Here is a 14,203-nt window from a genome sequence, read left to right on the forward strand (position 1 = left end):
ATCCCCAATTACACTTAGGCTTGGGATGCCTTTCCCTTGTTCCAAGTCCCTTGACTGGAACAAGCACCACAATAGAAGATTTTACAAAGGATTAAAAAAGCTCTAAATAAGCAAATAAGACAATGATGAACAATAGAACCCGGAAGAATCCTTTTGCCGTTGGAAGCGTAGGAAATGGTGATTCTTCCGATGTGGATCGCGTAGGTTTGAGTGTGAGCTTTGAATCCCGAGCGCGCGAGAGTGGTTGAGCTTGAAATCGCTTGGGAAGCTTGAAAGCACTTGACTTCTTCACTTGAATGCACTCACTTCCTTGAACTTCTCTCTCTTGCTTCTCTCTTAAATGATCTAGCTTTTGGGTTTGTGAAGAGTTGTTGAGAAGCACTTACGTGGTCCCTTTTATAGACCAAAAAGCAAATATAGCCGTTAGAGATAAAGTTAGAGAGATTTGAAATTCAAAACAACCTGCAAAAAGTTGTCAGTCGCGTCCCAGGCGCTCCGGAGACGTCTCCGCTTCAACGAGAGACGTCTCGGCTACAAGATTTTACTTTTTACGTTGTTTGGGGTCGACTCGGCGCTTTACGGGGACGTCTCGGCTTGTTTGCACTTTCTGCATGGGGACGACTCCTCTCTCTCGGGGATGACTCCGCTTCTTTATCTCAGAAAAACATGTCTTCTGGAATTCCCTGAGAGAGTCGACTCCGCTCTTTCAGGGGACGTCTCCGCTGCCTTATCACCGAAAAAATCATTCTCTGGAAAACCCTGAGAGAGCCGTCTCCGCTATCTTGGGGACGACTTGGGAAGTCTGCTTTTTACTTGCGGGGACGACTCCGCGTACGGTGGGGACGTCTCGCGCATATCTCTTGAAAAACTGTCTTTCTGCCGCCACTGAGAGAGTCGACTCCGCTACTGAGAGAGTCGACTCCGCTATCGCGGGGACGACTCGGCAGGTGCCGGGGACGTCTCCCAACGTGCCAGTTCTTCCTGTTTGTGCCAGAGACGTCTCTGAGACTATCAGGAGACATCTCGGCTTTCCCTGATCTGTTTTCTTCATCTCAAAACTTCTTTAATAAATTCATAAAAATTATGGGAACTTGCCTAGACATTTCTTAACAATATTCTTAATAAAGCACATGAATTCCTCAATTAAATTGTTAAGATAAATGAAATTATCCTCTAGTGTTTTGTATTCATCAAAATCCATTAGGGGGTCAACACTCATCATATTAAAAATAATTAGATATTGGCCTTAGGGTTTTCGAGCTCAATAGGCTCTTGGAAAGAAGCGACTGAAGGCCACTCTAGTGAGAATTTTAGTAATTAGTGATGTCTATACAAGTTTTATAATAGTAAAAACTGTTACGGAAATTGTGGTACTTAAGTGAGCCTAGTGCAGCACCACACATCTTGGGACTTACCTGGTCACTAGTTACTAGATCTTCTTAATTGGTACGCTCAAGTTTAATCTGAAAGGGAGATTAGGAGCTGTCTAATCTAGGAGAGAATTTTAGGAATTTTTATCTAATAATTCTCTACGCAACTAGATTTAAGAAGCTACTAAACCTCACTTAATTTTAAGACTAATAGAGCCAAATTGTTGTGTGGTGTTGGTTGTGGTCATCTGTGTCTAGCCTTTCTTTTCTCTTAGGATCTCGTTCATTTTAGAAGTCAAATCTAATTTATTGTTGAAAGTGTATCCGCATGGTGTGGTAGTAATATGCAACACCAAGAATGGTAGGTCCTTTCAAGTCAATAGACATTGTTTAAAACCATACCTTGAGTATTTGAGTCTAGAAGTCAACGAGATACTTCTGACCGACTCTATCTATCATGAGTGAATTATAATTGTCTGGATGAAGACATAAAACTTAGCGTTCTTGGGAGGCAACCTAATATGTAAAGATTAAAATTATTATTAATAAGTTACTAACATGCAGGTTTGGGGGTATTTTCCCCAATCTTCAAGTTATTCAGCCATATCAAAGTCCAATATCAGGTAATGTCTCCTCTACCCTATTATTATTTTAATTTTCTCAACATTGAGGATAATGCTGAATTTAGGTATGGGGATGAGAATATTTTTGATTTTTCTTCTTTAAAAAATGATAATAAAAAATAATAATAATAAATAAATAAATGGAGGATTTCAAATTTTTAACTCAAATTTTAATATTTTTGGCTGTATAAACTAGGAATTGCTTTGACAATAGCTTTGAGTTAAGAAATATGATAGCAGTTCTAGCTTGAATTTTCATCCCATCTATCTCCTGCTAACATGATAGAAGATAATTTAGCACCTACACGTAAGCACATGAATAGTGGGGTATGGAAACTTGCAACTAATATGAATACTTTTAATCTTCTGGATAATTTAAAGTTATATGTGTGATGAACACCCTAAAAAAGAGAGAGAGAGAAAGAGGAGAAGAAGAAGAAGAAAATAAAATGAGTTTATTTTAAATCTTCTCACTGAGTAATTGGGTCTCTTGCCTGGCAAGCAGCGAGTGTTCGCGTAAAAAGGTTAGGATGACTGAGATTAAACTCTGAGTGACTAATTCAGCCTCGGAGCCTAGTTGACTTGAGTTATTAAGCCTTTAAGGATGTCTTTACACCTAGTGTCCTGAGCCATCTGGATCGGGAGTCATTGGCCTAACACTCGCTACATGGGTTAGCTAGAAAGCTTAATAAGGCTAGATATTGCACAAGTCATTCTTCTTAGCATTCAATCTGATTAAAAGTTAAATCTTGGGTATTCATTACCATTTAACTCTAGAAAGTCTTGAAAATTAGAGTGATCATGTTGGTGTTGTCGGCGCCCCGCACCGGAACCCACTCACACCAGCGCCGCCACCGACGTCGGACAAGCAAGAGAGATACAAACGGATAAGCACTCTCTCGCTCCCTCGACTCCGGACTCAAGGATCACCTCTTCGCTCCGCCTACGAAGGGCAAAAGATTATCCCGTGGTATCAGTAGGGTAAAACACTTGAGCACCGCAACGGATTATCAAAGATCAAAGGAAGAAGAAGGAAGAAAATAGCAAAGCAAACACAAAAATGTAACGAGGTTCGGCTACAAATAGCCTACGTCCTCCACCGCTCCAAATCTCAATAAGGATGAACTGATTACAGAGATAGCACACACCCGAACGATCACAAGCGATCGATCTACAAGAGATTCACACAGAATTCCCTTTGCACAAGAAGTAGGATCCCAATCCTCTTCTTCTCTAGAACCCTAGCCTCACAAACAAGAGTCTCTCTCAAATATACGGCCAATCACATTACCCTAGGGCTCTCATGAGTCCTATATATAGTCTCAAGACCTTCAGATGATCATAGCCGTCGAAACGCCACCAAAAACACCAAAAGAAAATCGTCCGTACGATTTTTTGCGAGCCCGAGTCGACTCGGCTGAAGTCCGAGTCGACTCTGGCACGTCTGAACAACTTCCAGTTTAACTGGCACGATCTCGAGTCGACTCCACTGTATCTCGAGTCGACTCAACGATGCTCCGAGTCGACTCGACTGTAGTTCGAGTCGACTCTGACAGTCCAGACAGAAACATGGTTTTTGCGGCTTTCTCCTCTCGGGTCGACTCGACAGACCTCGAGTCGACTCGACTGTTCCCGAGTCGACTCGACTGAAGCTCGAGTCGACTCCGACAGTCCGCCAGACAGAAAACTATGCAGAATTGATTTTCCTTCAATTCTCTTCATCACCAAAGGTCTCCACATACCCCAACAATCTCCCACTTGGAGACCTTGGGTATATCCTCATGTTACTTGGCTCTCCTCTGTGCTCCCACTAAAACTAAATCATCCTAGTGAAATAGGTACAATGCCTCCTCAACGTCTTCAAGCATAAAGACCAGCAGAAGCTGAACAACTCCTCAGCTTCTCCACCGTGACGACCTTCGTCAACATATCTGCAGGATTCTGACTTGTATGAATCTTCTCCAACTTGACGAGTCCCTGCTCGAGCAATGGCCTCACGAAGTGGTACCGTATGTCAATATGCTTCGTCCTTGAATGGAAAGCTGAATTCTTTGCCAGATGAATTGCACTTTGACTATCTGAATATAACATGCAATCCTTCTGTTCCTTCCCAAACTCCTTCATCAAGCCTTGAAGCCATATTAGTTCCTTGCACGCCTCTGTGGCTGCCACATACTCCGCCTCCGTAGTCGACAATGCAACAACTGGTTGCAACCTGAAAATCCAACTGACGGCTCCACTGCCCAAGGTGAACAAGTACCCTGTCGTGCTTCTCCTGCCGTCCAAGTCCCCTGCCATGTCTGAGTCCACATAGCCCTGTAACCGGATCTCAGAACCTCCATAGCACAATGACATGTGCTCAGTGCCTTTCAGATACCTCAGTATCCATTTGACTGCGCGCCAATGCTCCAAGCCTGGGTAGCTCATGAAGCGACTCACAACTCCCACTGCTTGAGCAATGTCTGGTCTCGTACACACCATAGCGTACATCAAGCTCCCCACTGCCGATGCATACGGGATTTTTGACATATTGAGCTCCTCCACCCACGTCTTCGGACTTTGCCCTTTTGAGAGCTTAAAATGGGCACCCAGCGGTGTGCCAACAGGTTTGGCACCCTCCATGCAGAATCTCCTGAGTACTCGGCTGATGTACTCCGCCTGAGATAGTCTGAGGATATGTTTAGACCTATCTCTACTGATCCGCATCCCAAGGATCTGTTTTGCTGCTCCTAGATCCTTCATTGCAAATTTTTTTGACAGCTCAGCTTCAATTTTGCAATCTCATGCATGCTAGCTCCTGCAACTAACATGTCATCAACATACAATAGCAAGATAATGTAAGATGTACCGAAGTCCCGGAAGTAGCAACAGTGATCCTCCTGACATCTCCTGTATCCTATCTCAAGCATGTAACTATCTAACTTGAGATACCATTGTCTGGGTGCCTGTTTCAAACCATAGAGTCTTTTCTTTAGTTTGCAGACTAAGTCACCCGTGCCAGCTGCAATGTATCCCTCCGGCTGCTGCATATATATCTCCTCATCGAGATCTCCGTGGAGAAAGGCCGTCTTCACATCAAGCTGCTCTAAGTGAAGATCCTCTACTGCCACCATGCTCAGCACCGCTCGAATAGTACTCATCTTAACTACAGGAGAAAAGATCTCTGTGAAGTCGATACCTGCTCTCTGCTGAAATCCTTTTACAACCAGCCTGGCCTTGTATCGCTTCTTCCCGCCTTGCTCTTCCTTCAGCCTGTAAACCCATTTGTTTGACAGTGCTTTCTTCCCCTTGGGCAGATCCACCAAATCCCACGTTTGATTCTGCTCCAATGACTTCATCTCATCATCCATGGCCAACTCCCACTCCTTCCTGGTATCAACCTCCAATGCCTCCGTGAAGCATTCAGGTTCGCCATTATCTGTGAGCAGCAAATAACTAAGAGTCCCATCATACCTTTGAGGAGGCTTCCCATGAGTACTACGAGTGGACCTTCTTAGTTGTGGAGGGGGTGCCAATGCTTCAGGTTCTTGCTCTGACTGAGTCTTCTGACCAGAATTTGTAGACTCCTCTTCAGGATCCACAAAACACGGCTCAACAGGTTTTGTTTATGATTCAGTGCTCTGCTGCATTTTCTCATTGAATACCACATCATTACTACGAATGATCTTCTTGTGTTCGGGATCCCAAAGCCGGTACCCAAACTGTTGACCTCCGTATCCAACGAAAATACACTTCTTTGATTTGGCGTCTAGTTTGCTTCTTTGACTGGAATCAACATGGACATAACTGGTACAACCGAATACTCGTAAGTGCGCCAAATCAATCTTCTTCGCTGTCCATGCTTCCTCAGGAATCCCAAATTCAAGTTTCTTTGATGGCCCTCTGTTGATCAAGTAGGCAGCAGTGTTAACTGCTTCCGCCCAAAACTGCTGTGGCAATCCAGCATGTATCCTCATACTCCTGGCACGCTCATTAATTGTTCTGTTCATCCTTTCAGCAACTCCATTTTGTTGTGGTATTCCTGGAACTGTCCTTTGCCTGACGATCCCAGCATCTGCACAGTAGTCCTCAAACTCCCTGCTACAATACTCACCACCGTTGTCCGATCTCAGGCATTTCAACCTCTTTCCTGTCTCGAGTTCTACCATTGCCTGCCATCTCCTGAAGACCCCAAATACCTCTGACTTGTGCTTCAAGAAGAACACCCAAAGCTTCCTGGTAGCATCATCAATAAAAGTAACATAGTACTGAGATCCACCAATAGAAGAAACTGGTGCAGGCCCCCACACGTCCGTGTGCATGAGATCTAGCTTTTCTTGCTTCCGAGGTTTACCTTCTTTGTTGAATGAAACACGCTTCTGCTTTCCGAGAACACAATCCTCACAGAAGTCCATCTCAACACTCCTGAGACCCTGCAGCTTTTCCAACTGGTGCATCACCTCCAGTCCCTGATAACTCATGTGCCCAAGTCTACAATGCCATAACTTGGTGTCCACATCTGCTGCAACAACTCCAATAGAGTTCTCCGTGCCGTTGGTGACATAAAGTGTCCCAACCTTCTTGCCACTAGCCACCGTCAACGAACCTCTGGATATCTTCCACTGATCAGCTGTGAAAGTAGCCTTGTACCCCTGGCTCGCCAACTGTCCAACAGAAATCAGATTCCTCTGCAGTTGAGGTACGTGCCGTACGTCCTCAAGCTCAAGTGAAGATCCAGAAACCAACTTCACTTCCGCGCTTCCCCTTCCTTGTATGGTGCAAGGCTCTCCATCCCCTAGGTAGACTTTGCCAAAGTCTCCCTTCTCATATCCTCCAAGAAGCTTCCGTTGGGATGTAGCATGGAAAGACGCGCCCGAGTCTATCACCCAAGACTCGTCACAGGTAGACAAAGATAGAACGAGGGCATCCATATCACCGTCTTCAGCAAGATTTGCCAGATCCTTGCTGACTCCTTCGGTGTGGTCGCCTTGCTTCCCTTTAGGAGATTTGCAATCCCTCCTAAAGTGCCCCGTCTTCCCGCAGTTCCAGCACTTCGCTCCCTTGTTCTGAGGTGCTCGAGACCTGCTGGATCTCGACTTCGAGTCGCTTCGAAATCGACCGTCCTTCTTTTGTCTTCCCCGGTCAGAGGTGTTTAGTGCACTTCCAGACGACTCCGTAGCTCCAGAAGATTTCCTTCTTGCTTCTTCACTCAGAAGCACTCCCACAACGTCATCAAAAATCAACTTCCCCGTTGCCGAAGAGTTGCTCACCGCCATCACCAGGCCCTCCCAGCTATCAGGCAATCCGGAGAGGATTAGCAATGCCCGAATCTCGTCGTCAAAACTAATCTCCACTGACTCCAACTGGGCCGTGAGTCCATTGAACTCGTTGAGGTATTCTGCTACGCTGCCGCCATTTTTTATACGAAGATTAAACAACCTCTTCATGAAAAATACCTTGTTTGATGCTGAGGGTTTCTCGTACATCCGCGACAATGTTGCCATCAACTCCATCGTCGTCTTCTCGTTTTTGATGTTGAATGCCACTTGGGATGCAAGTGACAATCTGATGGTGCCGAGCGTCTTCCGATCGAGGACCTCCCAGTCTTCATCGGACATCTTCTCTGGTTTCTTTGCTCTACCTCCAAGAGGTAAATAGAGATCCTTCTGGTAAAGGTAATCTTCTATTTGCATCTTCCAAAACCCGAAGTTCGTGCCATTGAACTTCTCAATTCGCAACTTCCCTTCATCCGCCATTGCAGAATAACCAATAACTCTGATACCAATTGATGTCGGCGCCCCGCACCGGAACCCACTCACACCAGCGCCGCCACCGACGTCGGACAAGCAAGAGAGATACAAACGGATAAGCACTCTCTCGCTCCCTCGACTCCGGACTCAAGGATCACCTCTTCGCTCCGCCTACGAAGGGCAAAAGATTACCCCGTGGTATCAGTAGGGTAAAACACTTGAGCACCGCAACGGATTATCAAAGATCAAAGGAAGAAGAAGGAAGAAAATAGCAAAGCAAACACAAAAATGTAACGAGGTTCGGCTACAAATAGCCTACGTCCTCCACCGCTCCAAATCTCAATAAGGATGAACTGATTACAGAGATAGCACACACCCGAACGATCACAAGCGATCGATCTACAAGAGATTTACACAGAATTCCCTTTGCACAAGAAGTAGGATCCCAATCCTCTTCTTCTCTAGAACCCTAGCCTCACAAACAAGAGTCTCTCTCAAATATACGGCCAATCACATTACCCTAGGGCTCTCATGAGTCCTATATATAGTCTCAAGACCTTCAGATGATCATAGCCGTCGAAACGCCACCAAAAACACCAAAAGAAAATCGTCCGTACGATTTTTCGCGAGCCCGAGTCGACTCGGCTGAAGTCCGAGTCGACTCTGGCACGTCTGAACAACTTCCAGTTTAATTGGCACGATCTCGAGTCGACTCCACTGTATCTCGAGTCGACTCGACGATGCTCCGAGTCGACTCGACTGTAGTTCGAGTCGACTCTGACAGTCCAGACAGAAACATGGTTTTTGCGGCTTTCTCCTCTCGGGTCGACTCGACAGACCTCGAGTCGACTCGACTGTTCCCGAGTCGACTCGACTGAAGCTCGAGTCGACTCCGACAGTCCGCCAGACAGAAAACTATGCAGAATTGATTTTCCTTCAATTCTCTTCATCACCAAAGGTCTCCACATACCCCAACAGTTGGAAGTAAGTGAAAGTCACTCATTTATATGATACTATCTTGCACCTCACTATATTCTTGACTTGTTAGTAGATAGATGGGGTGTAATGGAACTTGAGTTAGAGCCTGCTTAAATATGATAGCAATAAATCTCTATTGTCCTTGCAATTCTAGGTTCATACAATAATACTTGTTCAAATTTCGAGTTAAACATTGGAAATTCCTAACTAATTAAGTTTGTGGGTAACTTCACTACAAATCCTCACGAGACAACACTCATCCACTAGGGTAACCTAGGGGTTTAACAGCATGTTGCATCTGCTAAATGTAACCGCGATGCCTGCGAAAGTGAGCTACGATATTGCTTGAGGACCAGCAAAATTCAGGTTTGGGGGTGTGTTAAGTGCACATTTGTGCACATTTTAGCACTCTTTTGGACCTAATTTTCTAAAATTCTCCAGCATATAACTCTTAAAAAGATGTATTTATTTATTTTGGTTTTCTTATTGTAATTAAAGGTCCTTCCGGGCCAAGCCAACCTAAAACCTAGGTCACTTCCTATCTTTCCACTGCATAATCATGATTCGTCCCTATTGTTATGGACAGAAGTTTATCTAAACCAATTGCGATCAGGCATATTTCAGCTATGGATCCCTTCTCTTTGCACCACTCTCACTTTATCACAAAAGAAAAGACCTTTTTAGCCTCCAATCTCATGAACAATAGCTGAAATTACTATTCATTCCCGAAGTTACTATTCATTGCTGAAATCACTGTTCATATGAACAGTATTTCGTGAAAACACTGTTCATATGAACAGTATTACGTGAAAATACTATTCATATGAACAGTATTACGTGAAAATACTATTCATATGAACAATGTTACGGAAAAATACTATTCATTTTCGCTATCCTTCTTCAGCCTCCCGCAGCAACTTCTTCTTCAGCCTTCAATCCCAACGGGCTCCCAAAATTTTTCCAACATCCAAAGCCGCATCAAGCGCCCGTTCCGTCCGCTTCCCAGCAAGGATCCCGCGGCAACTTCCATCTGCAGCATCCCAGTTCCCTTCCCGAATCAGCATCCCATGATCCCAACTCTCTTCCGGAGTTCTCCCGCATCCCGTGCTTCCGTCTCTTCCGCGATGCATGCCAAGGACCAAGCGATCCCACGAAAACCGAGTCCCAGCAAATCACACGTGCGTCCGTCTCCTCCGCGATGCAGATCAGCCTCCCCATGATCCAGCCATCCTCTTCATCAACCAGCCATCCGTGAAGGAAGCAATCAGCAACAATACCGATTCCGAGCGATCATGCTTGATCCCAGCCTCCCGCATCATGCCAAAGATCCCGTGGTAGCCTTCATTGTCAGCCATCGCAGCCTCCTCTGTGTCCGTTCCGAGTCAGCCTCTTAGCATCCCGTGATGCTTCCCAGTGATTCCGTGAGCAATCCTCCATGATTGGAAGCCATGATTCCAGATCAGCCTCTCCGCGTCCCTCTCTTCCCGAGTCCGCCTCCTAGCAGCCCAAGATTTCGTCTGCTCTTCTATAGTCCGTGATCCCACGCTGCATTCAAGCCTCCGAGTCCGCCTCTTCCATGAGCCCAAGCATCCAAGCCCCCGTCCGCGAGCAATCTTCTGCATGCCTGCGTTCATCATCCACGGATCCCACGTCCGTACCATCCCGAATCAGCTCCTCCCAGCACCTGCGGCATCTTTCCCGTTTCTCACCATCAAGGAGCCGCTCCAACCCCGCATCCAATGATCACGCATCCGATCCAGCCATTTGCATTCCACCCTAGCAATCATGCATCCTCCCCCTGTCCACACTTGAAGGGTAGGGTTGATCTATAAAAGGAGGAGTTCTCGGCTGGGCTAGAAGAGGAGGGAGCTCATATTTGGAAAAAAAAAAAGAAAATAGAGCCATGCTCAATTTTGAAAGAACGAAATAAAAAAAAATGAAGAGAGAGAGAGAGATCCACCGTGAGAAAAAAATGCAATTGTTTTCTTCTTTCCCTTTTTTTTATTTTATTTGTAGAAGAAAAGAAGCATTAGACTTCCTATCTCCATTTTTACTTTTGTAATCATTTTTTTATGCAATCTATCAATTTTCTTTTATGCAATCCATGTTATAGGTTTTGTTTAATTTCTGCTTTTTATGCAATCCAACAATTTTCTTTTATGCAATCCGTGTTTAAGTTTTAATTTAATATTCTGCAATTTATGTTATGCATTCTGGAATTCTTATTTTAATTGCAAAAGCTCTCTTTCTTTTCTATGTTTATTTTTTAGAAAAATAGCTCTGCTGGGTTAGAGATTAATTGAATATCCTCAATGAATTATTTTTTAAAAAATAAACCTTAATGGAGTTTCTATTCTCTATTTGTGTACTCCAATCGCCTCCCTGTGGATCGACCTCCTACAACCACTATTCATCGAATAGAGAATGGTAAAAGTAAAAAAAAAATAATATTTATTTGTTGGTTAAGATTTTGACTACGACACCTTTTTTAAGTCATCCTCAGGTCTACAAGAAAGCCGACAACATTGTGTATTATTTTTCTTTTCTTCACTCTTTACTTTTCTCAATACTTAGTTGAATATTTGTGATTATTACTTTCTATAATTGTTACATTTAGTTTATTTTATTAGATTTAAAAATGTGAGGAGATTTAATTTTGTTTTCGTAAAATATTATAAATCCAACTCACCCTGCTGCCTAGTTGGGCTAACAATAAGTCAACTTTGTCATATGCCTTCAAATGGCAAAAAAAAAAAAAAAAAAAAAAAAAGCATCTTCACATGACTCTTATTTTTTTTTTTTGAAAATGCAATGTAGTTGACACCTGTATTCTAGAAAATAACATAATATGTCAGGTATCAGTATTAATGTTTCTTGATGAATAAATAATGACTATTGCTTATAAGCTCTCCATTGTTTAATGCAACCTAAAACCAGAATTTCATAATCTCGCTCAAACATTTGTTACAATATTTTTTACATAATTAGAGTGCTCTCATCAGCATCATACATAATTTTGTACAAAAAAGCCAACAATAAAAGAAAAAGCCATTTCAAATCACATCAAATCTTTATCCATTGGACCCTTCCAGACCCTACTTTCCACTCTGCAGAGAGAGTACCTGTACAGTCTTCACTTCACTCGTGCTGTCACCGCGTCGCATAGCTTCCTCTATCGTGCGCCGCTCTCCTCTCCGTTCATGCTGGCGACCGCCGCGTCTCAAAATTTCCGACTAATTTAATGTGATAATAATTGAAGTAGATCTTGTCGTTTCCTCTACTGCGTCCGTGTGGCCGGCGAGACGGCGCCCGGCGACACGGCCCTGAACCCGACTGCGCGGCACTTGGCCTCGCCTACTCCGGCTACCGCGGCCCCGGCGGCGGCCGGTATCAGGTTGACTGTCCGTCGGTACGGCCCCAGCCATTTGGCCAGCATGTACCTCCCCTTCCGCCACGGTGGCACGTGCATTCCTCGCCGCCGCAGCGACCGCCGCACCGCCTCCGCCGCGATCAGCACCACCTGCCGCACCTCTTCCGGTCGCGCCACCATCACCCGCGGCAGCGCCGCCACCATCCTCCCGTACTCCTCCGTCGCCCTAGCCACCTCGAACTCCGCCGCAAATCCTACGTCCACTATATACCTTGCCACCGCCACCTCCTCCGCCGCGTCAACCACCACGTCGATGTACTCGTAGCTGCCGGCGGTGAGCCCCCCGGAGCTCTCCCACCGGGCCTTACAAATCCCGGCATTATATCCCCCCTCTCTCAGCCTTACCATCACCGCCCGGCGGTAAGCGGATCTACTCCACCGCAGCTCCGCCATGGCCTCGGCTGCCTCGGAGACGCCGGCCAGCAGCCGGAGGCGGAACAGCTCCCCCTTCCCCGACGGATCCAGCAGTTCTTTTACCTTCGTCGCCGCCTCGACGGACCGGTCGCCGTCCTCGGAATCGGACTCCTCGCCGTCGTCGGAAGCGGCGGCAACGGCGGATGCAGTAGGGGAGCTGGGCCCGCCGCTCTCGAGGAAGGCGTGGACAAGGCCGGAGAGGGCATCGTGCTCGCTCCCACTGCTGGCGTATCCAGTCATAAACCGGTCGTCGCCGCGGATTCGGGCTTTCACCTTGTCGTCAAGAGGGTCCGTCACCCGCTTCGCTCGGATGTACACCGCCATCTGCCGGTCACCGCCTCCCCAGCTCTCAGAGAGCCGGGAAGGGGGACGAGGCTAGTGGATGAAAAGCGAGATGTAGGTCGTTGGCAATCTATATGGAGAGAGAGAGAGAGAGAGGAGAAGAGTGGCGATATTATAATGTTATCATGTTCACATCTGGATGTCACGATGGGGTCACCAAATGTACGAACCTGCGTCAAATTTTAATGGACAAAAGGTCATAACGTAATTGCCCAAGGAATTTTATGGCAGAATATTCGCAGGACCGTGAATGGAAGTCTTAACTGGGCAAGGGTCGAACCGAAAAAAAAAAAAAAAAAAAAAAAAAAAAAAAAAAAAAAAAAAAAAAAAAAACACTCGGCAAGGATATACCTGGCACCAATCCAAAGCGCTGGGCCACGTTGCGGTATATGCGGGGCGCAAGGTTTGATGCTGGATGGCGATTCCCCACACGTGGACGGCTTGGGCGTCCCACACTCCTGGTTGGTGGGGCTCGTGTGATGCTGTGGTTTACTGGAGGCGGGATCGTCTCCGGCATTGCGTCTCCGAGGGAAGAGCCGTTCCACACTGTGAGGCTCGTGTGATGTGGTTTACGGGAGGCCGGGTACGAGCGGAGAGATGGAGGGAGGGGCCTTTATAGGCACCGCCAAGCAGTCCAGGTGCGTTGAATGCATGGAAAGCGTCCAGGTTCGATGTATGCCAGGGATGAATTAGGGTTTGGATGTTGCTCTCCTTGAGGTCGAGGTCCATTGGGTCCAGAATCGGATCCAATCTAGCATGTGAATCATACCCAAAATGTAGGTTAGTGTGTCAGGTTTTGGGTTCCAATTATCAAGGTCCACATCGTGTCTAAACTCAACCAATGTAGCTCAGTATGACTTAATAGGGAATGTTGCGCTCTTCTTGGTTGTTTCGATACCAAGTGTGTCCAAGTTCAATGTATGCAAATTTAGGCTGGCGTCTCAATGACACTCAATCAAGGTAAGGTGCAAGTTGATGGGACGGACCCAACCTGGCCAATCTAGACCTAAATCATACAAAAACTTACAACACAATCAAGACTCGATCTTTAATCTAAAGTTGGATCATTCATTGAAACTAAGACAAAAATGCTTAGTTTTACTCAATTGTCAAGTGGCCGTGTCATTTTATTATTTATTAGTCTAGTGCCAGCTTCAGACGACGGATGTGTTATATGTTGGAATTCCTCGCACGCCGCAGAAAATTTCAGAAAAATTCTGCGCGCAGCGGAAGATATGCGCGAGATTCCGTTCATCGCATGAACATATTTTAAAACCGTCGTTCGTAGATAGATTAGGATTAAATACTTTTTATATG

General features: G+C 45.6%; 1 protein-coding gene across 2 annotated transcripts; it reads right to left on the bottom strand.

The window, feature by feature from the left end:
* Positions 1 to 11,613: 11,613 nt before the first annotated feature.
* LOC103698490 lies at positions 11,614 to 13,487 on the bottom strand. 2 transcript variants are annotated; one of them, XM_008780520.3, is made up of 2 exons: positions 13,238 to 13,487; positions 11,614 to 12,956 (listed from the first exon to the last, which is right to left on the bottom strand). In XM_008780520.3, exon 2 carries the CDS (start codon positions 12,866 to 12,868, stop codon positions 11,978 to 11,980), a length of 891 nt encoding a protein of 296 aa, XP_008778742.1. In that variant the 5' UTR covers positions 12,869 to 12,956; positions 13,238 to 13,487; the 3' UTR covers positions 11,614 to 11,977. The 2 variants fall into 2 exon arrangements, with proteins under 2 accessions (XP_008778742.1, XP_038973670.1); XM_039117742.1 differs by having other exon boundaries at positions 11,614 to 13,056.
* Between the last annotated feature and the right edge of the window lie 716 nt (positions 13,488 to 14,203).

Source organism: Phoenix dactylifera, unplaced genomic scaffold (genome assembly GCF_009389715.1).
Source record: "Phoenix dactylifera cultivar Barhee BC4 unplaced genomic scaffold, palm_55x_up_171113_PBpolish2nd_filt_p 000270F, whole genome shotgun sequence".
Taxonomy (NCBI): domain Eukaryota; kingdom Viridiplantae; phylum Streptophyta; class Magnoliopsida; order Arecales; family Arecaceae; genus Phoenix; species Phoenix dactylifera.